Source organism: Cydia pomonella, chromosome 7 (assembly GCF_033807575.1).
Source record: "Cydia pomonella isolate Wapato2018A chromosome 7, ilCydPomo1, whole genome shotgun sequence".
In the NCBI taxonomy this organism is placed as follows: Eukaryota; Metazoa; Arthropoda; class Insecta; order Lepidoptera; family Tortricidae; genus Cydia; species Cydia pomonella.
Genome location: NC_084709.1, coordinates 1908565 through 1930254, shown reverse-complemented (window position 1 = coordinate 1930254; position 21690 = coordinate 1908565). Strand labels below are relative to the sequence as shown.

General features: G+C 38.6%; 1 protein-coding gene across 7 annotated transcripts in view; it reads left to right on the top strand.

The window, feature by feature from the left end:
• Positions 1-21690, top strand: part of LOC133519576 (uncharacterized protein ZK1073.1) — a 101447-nt gene that overhangs the window by 22767 nt on the left and 56990 nt on the right. Inside the window, exon 1 of one of the 7 annotated variants that reach the window (XM_061853597.1) lies at positions 17030-17167. The exons of the other annotated variants lie outside the window; for them this stretch is intronic. Coding sequence (XP_061709581.1) covers positions 17138-17167 — 30 coding nt within the window. The 5' untranslated portion in view covers positions 17030-17137. Of the gene's footprint in view, positions 1-17029; positions 17168-21690 lie in introns of those variants that run through there. 7 annotated transcript variants of the gene reach the window in all.

Sequence of the window (21690 nt, the reverse complement as noted above, 5' to 3'; positions counted from 1 at the left end):
TCTCTAGCATCTCCTGAGGATGCCTCGTAGAGAGGCGAAACACGTGTCGAGTTTTGTACTTTTGGTGGTGGGTTGTTATATTTATTTGCGTATTTATTTTTGCGGTGGGAGGGTGGGAACATTAATTGCATGTAAAAATACGCAAGTAAGTATAACGGGTTAGCACTGATTGACTAACACGTTATTTTCTCGCGGATTAGCAAAGTAATATTACTTGTTTTAATTCTCAATACTTATACTTCTTAGGTACCTACTATGCTAACCACGGTTCCAATATGTACTCCTATTGAATTTACGCACTCTAAGAGAATTAGTACATTACGATACAAGTGCGAAAAATAGGAAATTCGAAACGAGTGATAAATTAAAACACGACCGAAGGGAGTGTTTTAAATCGACAAGAGTTGCGAATTACCTATTCGCACGTGTATCGTACAACGTTTTACAGTACATATTACTCTTTAAAGTTTTGACATATGCACGGAAAGTGCTTATTCCCGCTCGCGTGCGGGAAAGTAGCACCATATGTACTGTAAAAGCCATTTAAACAATATTCTACGCATCCAAATATCTAGCTAATCTGTCCCAGTCTGTGCCAGCGACTAGTCCTAGTCTATCCACAAGTATAATTGCGTGTCTATTCCTGGCGAGACGCAACAATTGTAGTGGGTGTGCGCACGCGCAAATATAGCCGCAGGATGACAATGGTCACATCTTGAGTTGACAAATTGTGGCCTTACGCCTTATGGCGTAGGGATAATTTGCGGGTCAAAATAAAGGGCTCGAAACGCTAACCTTACGCTAAAATTATTTCCTTTAACAATACATTCCAAATAATGTTACATCTCTAATGGTGTAATCAATATTTATTTTTTCTCGTACAATAAAGTGTTTCCTTACTTTACAATACAATACAAATCCTCTTTATTGCACAACCTCAAAATAACATTTAGAGAGAGAAATACATAGTACATGAAGACAGAGGTGACAACAGGCGGTCTTATCGCTAAAGAGCGATTTTTTTATGTATGACACTAATAAGCTTCTGACTTTTGAAAAATGTCATCATTATCAAATATTTCGAACAAATTGTCAAAAACACTGCCAAAGATTAACACAGTCTGTTTCTTTTTGTTGTCGATTATTGCAAATAACTTTTGTTCGACAAATTTATTTTTTTATATTTTGTTCTAATTAAAAAAATATTAACGTCAGAGCATTCCTGAGAAGTAACCCTACGTGGGATTTCAGGGTTTGTCCAATGGCTAAGGTTACCCTGTATGAAAGTGCTGCAACATGATAGTAGTGAAAGACTACTTTAAATCAGTATATGTATATCAACATATGGCTCCTCTACACGATGGCCCAGCGTAGGCCAGTCCAAGGGACGCAGCTATGCGGTGAAATGAGATAGCAATATCACTTGCTCCCTCTAACTCTAACGCATAAATGCGTGCCTAGGACTGGCCTACGCTGGGCCATCGTATAGAGGAGCCCTTTGATGTGCGGACGAAAAACCGACACCGCGGCCACCCCATCGCCATCCCGCGCGCCATAAGCCATCCGACACCACTACCCTCTCTACACGCTGGCCCAGCTTAGTGGACCACTATGATGGTCCATCGTGTAGAGGAGCCATTAGACACAACAACGTAATAATTTTAAAGATTTAATTAAAATACGAATTTTAGACATTTTACAGTATATAATGGCTCCTCTACACGATCATCATACTGGCCCACTTGGGATGGGCCAGAGAGGGCGCGGCGGGATGGCGATGGGATGGCCACGGTGTCGGTTTTTCGTCCGCACATCAAAGGTAGTGGGCCAGTGATGGTGCGAATGCGAACGCATCTACACGTGGCCCATTCCATAGTGCGTGCTCTCAAACCATCGAATGGCCATCTCGTTGGTCCAGCGCTGGGCCATCGTGTAGAGGAGCCATAAAGAAAGAATCTTGAATTCCTCGTCATCGTCAGTAAAAAGATACTGACGTCAGTAATCTATTTTCACGGCCAATTTGAATCTCGTAGACGATTTCCCGTCTATCATTTCGTTTATTGTCAACATGTGACGGTGTCTTTGTAGTTTGGCTTAATAACGTTGCGATCTCAGCTGCGTAAAATAGAGGGAAATATGGTGGAGTGTGCGTGAATTTATAAAACAATAATACTGCGTTTTTAACCGACTTAAAAAAAGGAGGAGGTTCTCAATTCGTCTGATTTTTTTGTATGTATGTTACTCGTTACTCGATATCTCCGAGAATCGTGAGCCGATTTTCTAATTTTTTTTTTAATCGAACGGGTATAACCCCGAAATGGTCCCGTTGGCACCAAGTCGGGGTCTGATGATGGGATCTTGGAGAAATCGAGGGAACTCTTCAAATGTTATAGGTACATGTATGGCGCTTTTGGTCATTTTTGAAGTCGGTTTTTGAATATAACCACTTTCTCTGATCAAATCGGGGAAATCCTAAAGAAAGGCCAGGTCAAGAGTACCTAGGTACCTACCCTAAACCGACGAGCGTGTATGAGGAATGTTATGAAAGTGAAGGAAGCGCTTTCGCATGTCAGGATCGTAGCAAGTGGAAATCCGTGGTCTCTGCCTACCCCTCCGGGAAATAGGCGTGATTATATGTATGTATGAACCACAAACTTAAACGAGGCGTAGGGTTTAGTGTTAAGAAATGATTCTAAACATTTTTTCTCATTTAATCTTAACAGCATAATAATTTTTCGTCGACTGTAATGGTTGAATTAAGATTTAGTATACCCAACTATAAATGCGTACGTTTTATGTATGGGTTCCCAACTCAACTATAACATTTATTTCGATACGCTGTATATAGTCAACTATAAAAAAAATTACCAATCAATCACGTGCCGCCGCGCTCCCATAGAACCGGGGACGGGCGGGCGGGGGTCTCGCGCGTTTATGTCTTTTTGTCTACTTAGATACTTGCCAATTTTCATTACTTATTGCGGTTTCATACTAAAAATATATTATTTTTGATGACTCGAAGATAAAGTATTGTAAACAATAGTGATATACTCAAGCTTTTCAATCTCGTACCTCACTTAGGCAGCTCAGCAATAAGCGCTGGTGGCCTAGGGATAAGAGCGTGCGACTTTGAGATCCGGAGGTCGCGGGTTCAAACCCCGGCTCGTACCAATGAATTTTTCGGAACTTAGGTACGAAATATCATTTGATATTTACCAGTCGCTTTTCGGTGAAGGAAAACATCTTGAGGAAACCGGACTAATCCCAATAAGGCCTAGTTTACCCTCTGGGTTGGAAATTCAGATGGCAGTCGCTTTCGTAAAAACTAGTACCTACGCCAATTCTGGGGATTACTTGTCAAGCGGACCCCAGGCTCCCATGAGCCGTGGCAAAATGCTGGGACAACACGAGGAAGAAGAAGAGACTTAGGCAACTCAGCACGCTTCGTTGCCTAAACACGGTACTCGACTGAAAAGCTCCCTATTATACCACGATTGTATAAAATACTATTATTGATTGTATAAATAGTCAGCTTCCTCCTCCTAGAGAACAAAATTTCTAACTAAATGTAAATTTTGACAAAAACTTATTTTAAGGCATACTCCATAAGAGATCAAATTCAAACCGTTGGCTAACAACATATATTTTTTTTTTAAATATTATAGGACGTTATTACACAAATTGACTAAGTCCCACAGTAAGCTCAATAAGGCTTGTGTTGAGGGTACTTAGTAGGGAATGCAAACCGGTTTTAACCGAAACCGAAAAAACCGGTTTAAACCGGTTTTTTGACGGAAACCCAAAACCGGGTTTTTAGAATTTGAAAAAACCGGTTTCGGTTTTATTCGGGTTTTTTTTATTTACCTAAGTTGCATGTTTTATTCATTCATCGGTCCTAAACCGGTTGAATCGACATCAAATCAAATAATGTGGTGTTGTGTTAGTTTGATCATTTTTAACGCTAAATGAATTTTTACGGTACAAAATACACAAATACGAAAGATTTAAATAATATAAAGTACTGGCAGTGGCAGGACATCGTGCTGGTGTACGAATTGTATAGTAGTACTTTTTAATAAAAATGGGTATAAAAGGTCTTACTTATAATTTATAATTTTATTATGCGATGCACTGTAGAAAAATTCCACGTAATCAATTATATCAATGGCATCTTTAGAGTCTTTTGTTGGTTCGGTGATAACGACTTACCGAGAACCTTTTTTTGAGATTAATAGTACAAATACTAATTAAAGTTGATTATGGAGTAAAAACAAAGCTTGTTTCATTTATTTCCTACTTTACAAATCCATAATAACTTAGCAAATATTTTATAAAGGAAGGTAGTAACAGTAAACGAATTAACTACTTGAATATATACTAGAAGACAGCGAAAAACTTAGAGCAAGATTTCGGATTGGGCCATTTGATTTAAGACAAATAACATTAAATTATAAATTGATATAGATTTAGATTTAGATTTATTTATTTCACAACATATGATTACAGTACAAATTACATCAATGTCAATTTATAAGAATCTATATTGTGATCGTCAGAAATAAACTTAAATAATAACAAGATAATCCAAATAAATTAATTTCAATAATAATATATATATATGAAAATTTTCACCTGAAAAGGATCGTCAAATAATATCAAGAATAAGCAAACACAATGTCAAATCATTATTCAATTATAAATTATACAGTTATGTCAAAAAATTCACTTATTGAATATAATGGGTTGTCCAGTAAAAAGTTTCTCAATAGACGCTTGAATGTTGTATCGGATGTGTCCGTCCTTATTTCTGCAGGTAATCGCTCATAATAAGTCGGACCGATGACACGCGGGTTCTTAGCTGCAAGTGCCATGCGACGTGGAACTGTTCGTAATCGACCTGTAGTTCTAATGTTTATACCAGCTACCTCAACGCGTTTAAACAAAGATAGGTTATTTCTAACATACATAAGGATTTCGAACAAATATAACGAGTAGTGCGTCATTATTTTGTGCGTTACAAAAAGGCCCCTGCATGAATGTCTAGGCTTCGCACCTGCTAGTGTTCTTATTGCCTGTTTTTGCATGATAAACACTCGGTTAGCATGCGTAGAGTTTCCCCAAATGAGTACACCATACGTCATTAGTGAGTGGAAGTGAGCGTAGTAAATCGATTTTAATGTAACATACGAAACAAGGGGTTTCATTTCAACTTCCGTAACGCAAAGACTGCACTACTCAATCTATTGCATAGCTGGTCAACATGGCACTTCCAGTTCAGATTCGAATCAAACATAAAGCAAAGGAACTTCGTTTCACTGCACATTGGCATAGGGCAGTCACATGGGGGCGCAGTAGTCGTCCGTCCTGAGAATAACATGACGTTAGACTTGCTGACGTTAAGAAGTAACCCATTTGCAGTCAACCACCGTTTTAACTGCCTACATGCCTCATTGATATTCTCGCCAAGCTGTTTGTATGTTTGCGCGCTGATTATGACCGTAGTGTCATCTGCAAATAGTACTGACAGCCCGGTTGTGATGGCAGATGGGAGATCATTGACGTAGGCTAGAAACAGAGTGTTTCCAAGGGCTGATCCTTTGGGAATGCCTAACTTGATATGGCCAATGTCAGACTGGAATCGTTTGCCATTTGAGGACAGTTTAACCTGTTGTCTTCGGCCCGACAAAAATGAAGCAATTAAGCGATGCGCCTCACCCGTTACGCCATAACATTTTAACTTATCCAGGAGCATTGTGTGACTTATTACGTCAAATGCTTTAGATAAGTTATTGTCATATATTAAAGAAAAAATGACCTATCCCATCGGTGTCTAACCAACAAACCAAAAAAATAATTAAATTAAATTGGTGTGTTCCTACTCCTAGTTACAAATAACATTAAGTCATTTGACAATTCCCATACAATACAATAAAATAGTCAGATATTCTGTCTTTAATTTCGTGATAAAATCGTGTATATACTATACTTGCATTCGTTTTTACACGTGAAGCAATCTTTTCTTTATTCCATGGCGATGAATTTAAGAATTATTGGTCCTTCGAACCGAAACCGGTTTTAACCGGTTTCGGTTTTTTTGTTGGTAAAACCGAAGAAAAAACCGGTTTTGAAAAACCTCCGGTTTTTGCATTCCCTAGTACTTAGACAACGATATATATAATATATAAATATTTATAAATACTTAAATACATAGAAAACACCCATGACTCAGGAACAAATATCCATGCTCATCACACGAATACATGCCCTTACCAGGATTTGAACCCGGGACCATCAGCTTCGTAGGCAGGGTCACTACCCACTAGGCCAGACCGGTCGTCATATTTATCTAAGTAGAAACCAATTACAATGTAAAATTGCTACTAGAGGTTAATGAATGACCATTTAAATGTGAAAGAGATAAGATTACTCTGTACTGGTTAATAACTGATCTTACACACATTGTTATACGTTGTTATCCAATGTTTTGACGACATTTATCATTTTGTCAGTATTCGACCTAGCCAAGTATATTGTTTCGGTACACAGACATTCATATACTTCTCAAAAGAAAATAGGGGCCAGTACCCCTAGTGTAAATTTAGTCGATAGCGAAACGTGACGTACGCGTTTGCGTTAAGTCTCATTTTGTATGGGTTTTTGAACAGCGCTCCAAGCGGGACGTTTTGGAAAGTCAAAAATCTCATACAAAATGACACTTAACGCAAACGCGTAGGTACGTCACGTTTCGCTGTCGAAAATATTTACACTAGGGGTACTGTAATGTTTTAAACGGTCCGTGAAAAGCACAACGTGAAAACCGGGTGTTTGGAGCCTCGTTTGTCAAATTTAAATGTCAGATACTTCGAGCAACACCGGCTTCCGACACGTCGGAAGGGAGGAGCCTAAGCGATATCTTACCGTACAAATCTTTCTGCCTTTTTTTTCTGGGGGAAACGTGCACACAGTCGCACTTCTCACTCACTACATACAAAATCCAATCTGTAATGACGACACAAATACATAGAAAATGACACACGTCAAAACCAAATCTTGCACACCTCGATCTCTTTTTGTGTACGGACGAGTCACAACATGCACCGCCATAGGCACAGTTGTGCCAATGCTTTGGCAGAGGGGAAATAGTATGAATGCCATCTCCCTTCCTTGTGTTGCTCGAAGGTCAGATAGTAACAGATCGTTAACTATCTTTTCAGACCTTCCGAAAATCTTGTAGTGTCCGCGTTGTTTTTTTATTTTTTTAAATTAATTTCGATAAGACCTGAAGATTTTAACCGTTCCAACTTGAATTAAAAGGAGGAAGTGGGAAGGCCTATAGTTTTTTTGTAATGTGTAAATTAATAAACTTTAGTACTGTTCAATATTAATTTAAAAAATCCGTGGGCATTAGATTTTTTGGTGGCCCAAAAAGATAACAAACGCCCAAACCTATCTTACATTTTAGGGCTTGTGCACAAATCACGCGAGGTTTTTCGGCTACTTTTTTGACCCCCCCTCCCCTTTGGTGATATTGGGTGAGGTTCTTGGCTAAACCCCCCCCTCCCCCACATAACCTCACGTATGTATATACATTCTTGTGTCGTATTTTTCATAAAACATCATGTATTTTTGTAAAACAGTAAAACAAGGCTTTGGTTGTTCTTAAGTGTTATAAAAATTAAATAAGTAGTCAATAGTTTTAAATATATCATTAAACATTAAATTCGTATTCCTGTAATAAAGACTACACGGTGACTGCTTACCGCCAGGCGGGCCGTATGCTTGTTTGCCACCGACGTGGTATTAAAAAAAAGCAGCAAGCAAATAGTGTACTTATAAGCGCATTTGGAGATTACTAACAATTTTTATTCATCATTACTTTGGTAAATATTTGCAATAAATCAAATTACCTAATAGAAATACACGAAGTCAAGTAAGGGTTTCTTTCCACCTAGCGCCACCTTTTGGCATTAACTGAAGTTACGAGCGGCGTCAGAGACTCGGGTTTATCGTGCGCTGAAGCTGAATATACTGTTTTCAGTATTCGGCTGAAACTTGCCTCGCTTTCATTTATCGTTTCAACGCTAGATGGCGGTGGTTTTATAGTAGCAAAGATTAATATAACTTCGTATCTCTTTGATGCAAATAGGGCATATTGTGTTAGAAACTATATAATAAAGTAGCATTTGAACCTACTTTTTTGAAAAGCCTCCTAATTTTGAAACTAAATTTTTCGTGAATAATTGCAATGATAACTAGATTTAAATCGTATTCGTGCGATGTCCGTCGTAAATATTATAATTTATCTTTATTTTTTAACCCAACTTATCCAAAAACAACGGCATCCAAAATACTCTTTGCAAAAAAGCCGGTGGCGTCAATTTAGTATGAAATTATTTTTAAAATGTATTGGTTGTAATAAATACTACGAAATTCAAGATCTAGCATGACCTGATATGAACTTGGCCTATTTCATTGACCGAAAGAGCGCACAGCGCGAGCGAAGCGACATTGTTTCCAGTGGCGGGGTAAGACGAAAATTTTATGTGGGCAAGGTACATTTAGCGAGGCCCTTTGGGGGTGCAAGAAATAACGAACATTTTTACGTTGTGTCCGAGATATTATACTTATTTGAGGCGCGAGGCCCCTCGGACCGCGAGGCCGTAGGCGGAGGCCCACGTCGCCCACGCCTAACGCCGCCTCTGATTGTTTCTGCTCGGGCAAGGATGTATGACTGTCCGGCTGTTCTCCTTCTACAGGTCGCATTTCTCAACAAATTTCGTCAAAAGCTCGATAATTATATGACACTATTAGCTTCTGGTTGCGAATTCATCTGCGTAAAACGGCGATGATTAATAAAAACCAAATTTCACCCGAATCAGTTCAGCGGTTTAAGCGTCAAGTGGTGACAGACAGAGTTAGTTTCTCGCATTTTATAATATTAGTAAGGATTATTTGTCTATTCAGTTTTTTTATTGGTGGAGTTACGTGGTTCACGAGGTCTACAACTTAGAGCCTCTAGTATATAATTATAGTTAATATATGTAGTTAGCTACGAGTATATTCAATGACATACTCGTATTACGCAACGACGTGCGGAATTTCGCAGGGGAGTATTCTAGGTCCTCTATCCTAAAGGATGAATTTTGGGAGCGCTCTTAAACAAGTTACGTCCTTGTGCAACCACAGAGAAATAAACAAGTTTATTATTAAACTTTTTTAACCATCATCATGAGGCCTTTAACATCTTGACAGATGATTCATGCAGCGTTTGTATGTGAGGGACAACGTCTCTCGTGGCTGTAAGCCAATGCGGGACCAGCATTTGTGACCACATTTGTGGCAGCTAGAGGGAGCCATGTCAGCAACAACTTCAGGTGGGTTGTGCATCTTTTGACATCGATAGGGACATTTGGGAGGATCTCGCGTCAGATCCAATGGATGGAGGGGTACCATCGCGAAAGGTCGCGATATTCACGAAACTTTATTAATATATATTTATACAATTGCTTATTGAAAATCCCCTATTACTGTAAAGAGATTCGATGTCGTGTCTAATATCGTATTCGTGTGTAAGTTAGGACACATACCAATAGGAATATGTGAGTAGACATTATAGGAAAGTGAACTATGTATAGTAAGTAGGTAAGTGCGTCCACGCCGGTCGCGGAGTTCAATTGGCGGTTAATTAGGTCGCCGTTAATTGTAAGACTTCCTTCCACTTCTACCTACACTCTGATCTGATATTCAGTTTACGATTATTATTCGCTTACCTATAAACTAGTGGGTTCAAAAAGTATTTTAGTATGAGTTAAAGTTATGCGACTTTCCTGTGGACATTTAAAAATAAAGGCATACTTTTCTAGTTTCCTTAAGGGCATGTTAATCGCTAATTTTTGCAAAATCAACAGAAAATGCGCCAGTTTTCCTGAACTCTGTAAGCTGTAGATGTCGCGGACCCCTGTGCGTCGCCATTTTGAATAGTTTAGAAAATCTACAAAATAATCTATATATACAACGTGTCTCTACTCTCTGGATTTTGATAGAGATACCGAGTAGAGTTCCTTCTCAGGAATGTTCTAATATGGTAAATTATTTGATTAGATAAACAATATAAACTGTGTTAGCATACTGTGTTAGTCATTAGTCATTCACAATGACGATAAAATTAATGTGACACTTATAATGACATGACATACTCTTTAATTACCGTGTATCTACATACAGGGTGTTCCCAGGTATTAAATCGTAAATCAGTAATGTCTCCGTTAATACTGTGTCGTTTGGAATGAGACTTTGTATAGATTAGAAATACCCTAATCGATACGTCCTATTTATCTATGTCCAGAGGGTAGAGACACATATAATTATAGAATTTGCTCACCAAATTTCACAAAAATCGACTGAGAAATGTGACCTGTAGAGGAGAACATCCAGACAGCCGGACATACGAAAACATTTTCGCCCAAGCTGAAACTCAGGCATTCGCTTTCGCTCTCCAGAAATTTCCAGCCACGCTCTGTTAAAACTGTGGAATGAACTGTCGCCCGAGGTATTTCCGGATCAATACGACCTTCAAATCTTCAAGAAAAGAGCTTGCTCCCGTCTTAAAAGCCGGCAACGCAACCAATCCCTCTGGTGATGCAGGTGCCCGTAGGCGCCTGTAATTGCTTTCCATCAGGCGATTCATCTGCTCGTTTGCCTACTATGTCATAAAACATATTAGGGCCCAAGAAGTAGTGTAGTCCAAATTGCATTTTTAAACTAGTGTTGTTTGACCTACAACGTAACGGGAACTAAGTTAATTGTCGAGCTCTACAGTTTCATATTTAGACAAAGCTAAAACTCCTCCGGCTAAAAGCCTAGGAGTTTTAGAATAACCAGGCAATCAGTTGACTACAGGGTGTCTCCCAGCATAGGGCTTTAAATGCAAGGCTTGATTCTACTCACATTCATATTTAAATGATAAAGCTAATTACACCTCAAGAGTACGAGTACATAGAATAAAATAAAACCGACCGACCGGTTTGGCCCAGTGGGTAGTGACCCTGCCTACGAAGCTGATGGTCCCGGGTTCAAATCCTGGTAAGGGCATTTGTTCGTGTAATGAGCATGGATATTTGTTCCTGAGCCATGGGTGTCTATGTATTTAAGTATTTATTAATATTTATATATTATATATATCGTTGTCTAAGTACCCTCAACACAAGCCTTATTGAGCTTACTGTGGGACTTAGTCAATTTGTGTAATAATGTCCTATAATATTTATTTAAAATTTCACTTAATGTAATCAATCGATTATACTTAAAAACAAATCCATGCATAACTAAACCAAACGGAAATACTAAATGTCATGACAATTTTAATAAATCATAATTTCATTTATATAATTCCAAATTATATCACATCATTTTAAAAACACTTAGATTAAGGCATTATGATAATCATAAATAATATGAATCAAACATATACACCACGGAGCCTCGCTGTTACGTCGTCGCCCAAATCCAATGTTTAAATTGTATTTGTTATTGTTTGTTTTATCTCGTATCTCTGTATTGTTTTTATATGTTTTGTAGTTCGCAGTGCCTTAGTAGTAATACTGTAATGCTGTGTAACTAATTTGAATAATAAAATAAAATAAATAAATAGAATAAATATAATTTCACAGTAAAAGTAATGTCCGATTCCCAACAGCGAATAAAAACTTTCAAATTGTGTGTGTGGGTCGATGACTCGCTACACTCAATTAATAATGTTATAAAAAATTTCGTTTTTTCGGGATTGGTCCCATGGTAAAAGTAGCTTGATTTTGCGAGTAGAGTCGAGCCCCATGGTGGGAGATATACTATATTTAGTTCATAGTTGTTCCTGCATTTTGATAACGTAATCTAAAAAAATTGGCACAAGCACTAATCCATTATTCCAATTCACATGGAAACTACACCTCGTTGAAATTAGTTCAGTATCCTCATTTTTAGGGTTCCGTACCCAAAGGGTAAAACGGGACCCTATTACTGAGACTCCGCTGTCCGTCCGTCCGTGGGAACTCTTCAAATGTGAAAGGCATACATATAGTGATTTTTGTATTTTCTTTAACAAACAAACATTTACATTTAAAAGGTGACATTTGATGACGTGGAACTGCTGATGATGATCAGAATGGAACTCTTCAACGACTGTGTACACGTTTGGCGATTTGTCCTCTTCGCTGTTGGCTTCGCTTCAAAATAGATTTTCAAGACAAATTTTTGTCAAGTACGAGTTCTGACGATGGGGTCCATGAGGAATCGAGGGAACTCCTCAAATGTTACAGTGATCTTAGTATTTTCATTACAAATCAAGTATTTACATTTGTAAAAGTGACATTTGATGAAGTGGAACTGCTGATGATGAACAGAACGGAACTCTTCAACGATGCATAGTTCACGTTTGGTAATTTGTTCTCTTTGCATGTTTGTCAAGCAATTAGGTTTTCAAGGCACATTTTTATATTTCTATCCTATTTAGTTTTTCTAATAATTATCTGGTGCTTTATTTCATGCATGGTGTGAAAGAATTTATCTTAAATACAGTCGAATACCAAGGTGGGGCAGTGACAAAAAAAAAACAGGTTACCTCCTTTTCTACATAATTAGGCGTAGGACGCTGTCTTTTTAATTTCATTGTATGAAATCCAAAATCAACAATAATCGTTCTTTCACCGGCCTCCCTCATTGAAGTCGTTTTTTTTTCTTAAATGTTATATAGATATAACGGTACGGAACCCTTCCTGTGCGAGTCCGACTCGCACTTGGCCGGTTTTTGAAGTTTTGTAGAAGTTCTGGAAAACTCATTGGTACGAGCCGGGGTTTGAACTGAACCTGCGACCTCTGGTTTCATAGTGCCACCCATTACCGCTAGGCAATCAACGCTCATACACAAAGTAAACTTTAGCTCAGACATCTATTAAAACTATGCACACTTCGTGTTTTTTTTTTATATACCACGACGGTGGCAAACAAGCATACGGCCCGCCTGATGGTAAGCAGTCACCGCAGCCTATGGACGCCTGCAACTCCAGAGGTGCTACATGCGCGTTGCCGACCCTTTAAAAACCTGTACACTCCTTTTTTGAAGAACCCCATACTGTAGACCCTCGGGAAAACCTCGGAAGGGAGCTCATTCCACAGCCGGAGCGTCCGCGGGAGGAAATTCCTCTTGAACCGCACAGTACGCGACCATTTAGGTTCTAAGGTGTGAGGGTGAACTCCCTGCCGACGGCGAGCGGTGCGGTGATAGAAAGTGGCCGTTGGCATCATGTCAAACAATTCCTCAGAGCACAGCCCATTGTACAAGCGGTAGAACACACACAGGATGCAAAGTCTCTCCTTAGACTTTAAGGTTCAATACCACTTGTGAGTTTGGGATCATCAACGATTCGCACAGCGCGCCTTTGGACTGAGTCAAAGGGTCCAAGCTGGCATGCAGGTGCTCCTGCCCAAAGGTGACAGCAATACTCCATATGGGGTCTGACTTGCGATTTATATAGCAGCAGTCTTTGCCCCGGAGTAAAGTATCGCCTCGCTTTATTGAGCACACCGAGTTTTTTGGATGCCAACGCAGCCTTCCCTTCCAGGTGGCACACTTCGTGTTTTTGAGAATAAGAAAATGTATTTAAAATATTGACAGGTCTCAAATACTCCTTTGATTTTTGACCCGGGAACGTCCATAAACTACGTCCAAAAGAGAGGTATGGGCATTGTGAATGTCATCTCGCTTTGTGTGGTAAAGCATAGCACAGTAGATGTCATTCCAGATCTAGAGCAGAGCCCAACTGGGGAAGTATCTCCACCTCACAGAAAACCGCAGCCAAATAACACTAGACCCTACTCATAGTGTTGTGTTCCTGCCGGTGAGTAAAGTCGCCAAGTTAGGGTCGGCAACGCGCATGTAACTCCTCTTGAGTTGCTGGCGTACATAGGCTATGAAAACTGCTTACCATCAAGCAGGCCGTATGATTGTTTGCCACCGACGTAGTATAAAAAATACCATGCGCAAAATACCATATTAAATATTTCTTAATTTTAGTCATCCATAAATATTTGACCATGCTCCAAGCCCACCCGGTATAGGTTTAGTTTAATAACTAGTAATGTTAAACAATAAGTGGGTTAGTTACTGACCCGAGTTGATTCGGTTTTAGTAAGCAGTTCGGATACAGATACCAATATAGAGATATACAGTGTGTTTGGATATACGGTGTTCGTAGGCGCGACGTGCACTGGTCGCTAAAAACGCGGAAAACACCTTTTTAATACAGTAAATTAAACCCCTAGTGTAAATTTATTCGATAGCGAAACGTGACGTACGCGTTTGCGTTAAGTGTCATTTTGTAAGGGATTTTGAGTTTCCAAAACGTCCCACTTGGCGCGCTGTTTCTAAATCCCGTACAAAATGGGACTTAACGCAAACGCGTACGTCACGTTTCGCTATCGAATAAATTTACACTAGGGGTACAGTTGCTCAAAAAGTGCTACTTTACGTAGCTGTTTAGCGTTCGCAAAGTTGTGTTTTACGAACTGCTTTTTACTTTTCCAACTTTTTAAATAGTTATTTGACTTAAGTATTTGTTTTAAAAGGGGGCAAAGTTGTTGTATAACCGCTCATGCTAATATTGATACCTGAGCAAGCGAAACATTCCAAAATTGAACCATGAGCGTAGCGAGTGGTTTGGGAATTGGAATCTTGAGCGTTGCGAGTGTCGAGGCACGTGGGTTAAACAAACTTTGCCTTTGAGGGTTAAAAAAATCAAACCAAATCAAATCCAAATGCACGTAATAAAAAACTTATTATTGAAAATCATCATTTAAAAGTAAGTAAATACTACGAGGTTAACATAAGGAAACAACACAAAATTTGCATCTGATTACTTTGCCCCACAAGTGGATAAAATGTTACTTTCTCATTATTTTTTGAACAATTAAGAGGGCCTTTACCAGTTGGTGTGGTGAAAACACCGTTTACAAGCTTTTATTTAACTGAAATGTAACTACGTATGTTTGTACGGGTCAAATCTTGCAAGACAAATTTGACTCAATTCCCGGTTTCCGATGAAGCTGGAAATTTGCATACATTTGTAAGTCGGGTGACAATGTAATATTATAGTACCACCAGCTGATCTGATGATGGAGACAGGATCCGAGGTGACCATAGGAACTCTGTAATAATACAACGAGACCTAATTGTAAACTACCTAAACGACCTAGTTGCCTGTGGAAAGAAAAGTACAGTCAGCGATAAAAGCTTGTAGGTACCTACCACAAATGTTTTTTTGCCAAAAACTTATTATAGATGACGATATTCAGGGTGTTTAACCTTAATGGGGCAGGGGAAATCTAAAACGAGAAAGACTGACTACGATTAGAACGGTCCAGGTTCGGGACGAGGCGTCCGGTACAATGGCGGATCGGCGATCGATCACGTGATGATTTCTATAAGAAAAAACCGGTCAAGTGCGACTGTCGGACTTGCACAGGAAGGGTTCCATATCCATTATCTATAAAAACGGTCACCCATCCAAGTAATGACCCCGCCCGACGTTAAACTTCGGGTACGGAACCCTCAAAACGAAGTGTCGGTCGCCTCGGCCCAGATCCGGACCTTTCTAACTTGAGTTCTTTAGTTGTTACCACGACTAACCACGACTGCCTTAGCAGTGTCATTACTGACATATTTGCTAATGTCTGCGTAACTTTCTTTCTATACATATCGCTCGCACTAATATGCGAAACACGCTACACGCAACGTGCTGAATTGTGACATAATGAATATTATAGTAGCCTAAATCGTTGTATAAATGAATATTTCAGTTATGTTATAATTGTACGTATTATATGTTTATGTAAATAAGTATGCATATATGTATTTATAATGTAAATTTTATATGTAGGTTTATGTATATGTTATAGTTTGCGTATTCATACTACGGGTTTACTACATTTTTTTTTTTATTACTATTGATTGCTCTCGTCCTAATTTTATGTGTATCCAAAATTCTCAAATTGTTGCTTTTCATATTGATTTGTCTTTCACCTGTTAATGATTGGTTGGTTTGAAGAGATCCCTTTTAGGGATAAGTTCGCCTTTACATAGAATTTTTTGGTCTGTTTTGTTTTGTCTGTTTTATGTTAACCTGTTTATATGCAATAAATTAACATACATAAATACATTGTATCTACAATTAAAACGTATGTCAAGATAAAACGATTAAAGTAGACGATTGGTACAAAAAATTTTTTTTAATACAGTTGCTCAAAAAGTGCTACTTTACGTAGCGGTTTAGCGTGCGGAAAGTTGGATTTCGCGAACTAGTGCTTTTTACTTTTCCACTTGTTCCAATTCATGACTACTTATTAATGAGTGTTAACGTTAGTTTCCTTTAAAAGTCGTAATCAACATAAAAACCTACTGTTAATGTAAGAATAATAAATATCAGCATATTCCACATTTTATTACTTACCTCTTCATCATTATAACACGTTTATTTTTGAATATTGAATAACCGTTCTTAATAAGTTGTCTGAATGGAACGGAATAGCTGCCGAAACGCCTGTCAAAGCAGAGGCGTTTTTCTTACTGCAAGAATATTTTAAGTTTACGAAGGCAACATTCGATATTGTTTTCATACAATTTAAATATACGATACACAAACAATCGTAAATAACGATACTTAGGTAATAATAGTATAATATTTTATATTTATAATTCTTTTTGTCTTATAGAAAATGCATAAAAAAGTACTTGTTTTTAAAAAAAATTCGCTGTATTAAACTGTATTAAAAAAACATCGTTCGATACACGTGCGGAAATGTCATTCTTCACTCGTCCCGAGTCTTGCCACTCGCCAACGGCTCGTGGCAAGATATCTCGGTACTCGTGAAGTAATGACATACTTTCCGCACTAGCATCGAAATGTACTATTGTACCAATTGGGAAAGCGTTTTTCCTGATGGCTATGCGCGCGTCCGCTCCCCCGACTCTCGACATCCCACCGACGTCCTCACTGCACTCCCGGCCCGCCGCTCGGACGGTCTGTACAAGCTTTATACATAACATTTGTATTTATATAACTATTGTTGAAATAAGTTCAGTGTCGATATGCCTGACCCGGAAGATAAGACTATTCAGGTAAGCGCGAATTTATTTGTATATTCGTTAGCTCAAGTTTGCAATATTTTCGCTGTTTATTTGTGGTACCGTCTGCCTGTTAGAAACTTTTATACACAAAATACACACTAGTATTTACATATCGGTTATATAGTCCTCCTCATCGTTTTCGATGACGGCGACCCTAAATAAACACATTATGGACGTTGTCTAGCATGAGCCCTTATGTGGCTGTCCAAGCCGAACTTGCTCTTAAATACTCTATTGCACGCGTGACAATAAAGTTGGCCAGCTGCGTTGAACGTGTACACGTAGGAGGGCTTAGGTCTCTCTTTCCGTAAATCGGTTAAATTCAGTGTCGAATCGAAAGCGATGCCTGACCTAAAATATTTTAAGTTAGCAGCTCTCAAAAACTGGTACTTTACGTACCAGTAAGCGTGCGAAAAGTTTGTTTTTAAAACTTAGTGATTACTACATAACAATTTTTATTGTAGTCAGTTTTATTCCTATATTAATATATCGTCAAGTGACCAGCAAAACTAAAAAAATATTAAACAAAAATCAACCTTATCTTAGGAGTAATATGGTTCATTATGGCTATGAACTTGTGGTGGTAATTAGTGAGTTTTGCTTATCACCTGACGATATTATGTATTATAAATCCATACATCTATAGATTTCAGAGACTTTTGGATGTTTAGTTTAGACACCACTTCAGTATCTGGTAGGTAATTATATAATTTTATTAAGTTTTTATACTGTATTTTTTACCTTCCTCGCTGCGGAGGTAAAAAAAGTACGACTGGAAAAAAATAGCACCTCATATCTTTTGAGTCACTCCATGAACATCTTTTGAGTCACTCCATGAACATCTTTTGAGTCACTCCATGAACATCTTTTGAGCCACTCCATGAACATCTTTTGAGTCACTCCATGAACATCTTTTGAGTCACTCCATAAACATCTTTTGAGTCACTCCATGAACATTCAGCACTCGTTGAAAGTAACGGTGGGTACTTTCTGCTGGGTGATTTTGAGGCCGTTATCCTGAATGTCAAAAATGTGTTAAGATGATCATACTAGATAAAGATAAAATACATTTATTCGTATCAGTTACAAACATGTACGAACATGTACAAGCAACAAAAACAGAAGAACAGAACATTAAGTGCGCATCACGAAATGGACCAGCATGGAGCCAGCGCTGGTCTTCCGTAGGGCCCATTCGGCGATGCACGACAGATAACACATACAGTTCATTATGTATAACATTACAAAGAAATATCCAAGAAATAGAAGAATTACCTACTTACTGCTACAGAGATTACACAAAACAAATACTAAACAAGGTTCCCCATGGGAGTAACCACAAAATCGGGAAAAAAAATAATGGACAATTTTTCACGATTTTCACATCAGTCCCATTCCCATAGGATATCCTGTTTAGTATGACAATCTTAATAATAGAAACATGAGATATTTAAAAAAAAAGTGGAGTGCGCCTACTACCTAAGTAAAACCTTGGCACGGAAAAATAATATTCGTAAAAAGATAAATCCTTATAACGATAAAAACTAAGGATTAGGAAAAATAATTATAACCTAATTTAATCAATCTCCGTCGTTGTTGCTTGTGGTAGGTCCCAATTACCATTTATCCCATTTTATTCTCAATATTTTCTTGCTTTTTAGGGTTCCGTAGCCAAATGGCAAAAAACGGAACCCTTATAGATTCGTCATGTCCGTCTGTCTGTCCGATTCTGTCACAGCCACTTTTTTCCGAAACTATAAGAGCTATACTGTTCAAACTTAGTAAGTGGATGTATTCTATGAACCGCATTAAGATGTTCACACAAAAATAGAAAAAAACAATAAATTTTGGGGGTTCCCCATACTTAGAACTGAAACTCAAAAAATATTTTTTCATCAAACCCATACGTGTGGGGTATCTATGGATAGGTCTTCAAAAATGATATTGAGGTTTCTAATATCATTTTTTTCTAAAATGAATAGTTTGCGCGAGAGACACTTCCAAAGTGGTAAAATGTGTGTCCCCCCCCGTAACTTCTAAAATAACGGAATGAAAAAACTAAAAAAAATATATGATATACATTGTCATGCAAACTTCCACCAAAAATTGGTTTGAACGAGATCTAGTAAGTAGTTTTTTTTTAATACGTCATAAAATTTAAAAAAAAAAATTTTTATCAAACCCATACGTGTGGGGTATCTATGGATAGGTCTTCAAAAATGATATTTAGGTTTCTAATATAATTTTTTTCTAAACTGAATAGTTTGCGCGAGAGACACTTCCAAAGTGAAAAAATGTGTGTCCCCCCCCGTAACTTCTAAAATAACAGAATGAAAAATCTAAAAAAAATATATGATATACATTACCATGCAAACTTCAAGCGAAAATTGGTTTGAACGAGATCTAGTAAGTAGTTTTTTTTAAATACGTCATAAAATTAAAAAAAAAAAAAAATTTCATTAAACCCATTACGTGTGGGGTATCTATGGATAGGTCTTCAAAAATTATATTTAGGTTCCTAATATCATTTTTTTCTAAACTGAATAGTTTGCGCGAGAGACACTTCTAAAGTGAAAAAATGTGTGTCCAAAGTGGTAAAATGTTGAACAAGATCTAGCAAGTAGATTTTTTTTAATACGTCTCAAATGGTACGGAACCCTTCATGCGCGAGTCCGACTCGCACTTGGCCGCTTTTTCTTATCGTGAGTGGACACACAGGGGATAATCACCTATTTTTGTAGGAAATTTTGTATCAAACTATGAAATATTCTTGCAAAATAAATGATTCTGATTCTGAAAGTCAATGTTGCCTTTAATAATGTTACAAGTGTCCATCATTGGTACCCTGCTGCTTAAATTTGGTTCCCCTTTTAATCCGTCATTGGTATGTCGACGTGGTTACCGAAAGTGTCGTTGACAGGTTAATTTAGCTTGAGTGACAATTTAGGGTCTCGGGTCGGCTGTTTACTAACAAACGGTGACTCAGATTTGTTTTTCATGTCCTAAAATAGAATGGAAGCTGTCGTTTACTCGTTTCAGCATTATTAGGATTTATTAGTTTACTCATGTATAAAACTGTTTTAACGGATTATACCCTGACGACCCTCTGACCCTCTACCCTGACGAGAAAAACTATAGTGAGGATTTTCATTTCCAATGTAAAGGCCGTGTTACTGTACGGGTGCGAAACCTGGTTTGTCCGCAGAGATCTAACAACAAAACTCGTGTTTGTGAACAAATGCTTAAGCCAAATTCTGCGCATCTTTTGGCCTAACTGGATCACAAACGCTGACTTATGGAGAATAACCGGACAAGCACCCGTGCATAAGGAGATCCAAATGCGCAAATGGCATTGGATTGGACATATCCTCAGGAAGCCTGACACCCACCTATCCAAGGTGACCCTGACCTGGAAGATGTCTGGAAAACGGAAACATGGTCGCCCTAAATCTACTTGGCGCCGTTCCGTGGAGCAAGAGTTGGGCGTATTGGGGATGGGGTAGGAGCTACCCAAGCTATCCAGGACCAGATTCAGTGGAAGTAAATGGTTCAAGCCCTACACCCGAGCAGGGGGTAACAGGATAAATAGAAAGAAGTGTCTAATCAAGCTGAAGGATCTCACTCTAGGAGGAACTCACTCTAGAACGGCCCAGGTCCGGGTCGAGGTAACCGACACTTCATTTTCTATGACAGATGATCGGTGATCAGATAAACCTTTCTACAGAAAACGAAGTGTCGGATGCCTCTGCCCGGGTCATCCTTAACTCTGCATGGTGTAATGACGAATTGTGGCAATGTCATCATAAGGGCCACCCCCAGAGGCGGCGTTAGGCGTGGGCGACGTGGGCCACCGCCTACGGCCTCGCAGTCCGCGGGGCCTCGCGCCTCAAGAGGGCCTAGTTAAATATACTTGCCCCGCCACTGGCCACCCCACACTTCCGTCTTTGGGTGTCGGCGTTTAGTCGGGGCTATGGAAAAAGACGTCGCCGTCGCTACGCGAAACGTGTATAATGAATATTTTTTAAGATAGTAATATGGTCTTTAAGCAATTGGTGCCTCGAAAAGGACAATACAAACGCAATAGAATCGCCTCATTGCCCTTTAGACTAAATGTCAAGAGTTTTATCTTTTTTTCTTTTTTTGTATTACCATTTTCATCCACGAAAGGGTAGACTCCCGGTAGCAAAGACGATAATATTTAAGTGTTATGTTGGGGATGATGTTTGGATTGCCCTTTCGTAACCTTATCGTCTCAACTTCTACCACTATATTCTAGTTACTTTGAGACCGTGCGCGCTAGATTTGTTTGGAAAATTGTACAAACTTATCGAACGAAGATAGATTAGTATACAGGATGTTTGTTTAGTCACCTGCAATAATTTACGGGCTGAATATATAGGTCATACTGAGCAACTTTTAGTATGGGACCAACACCGAAATCGCAAAAAAAAAATACTTTCCCATAGAAACGACGGTGGCAAACAAGCATACGGCCCGCCTGATGGTAAGCAGTC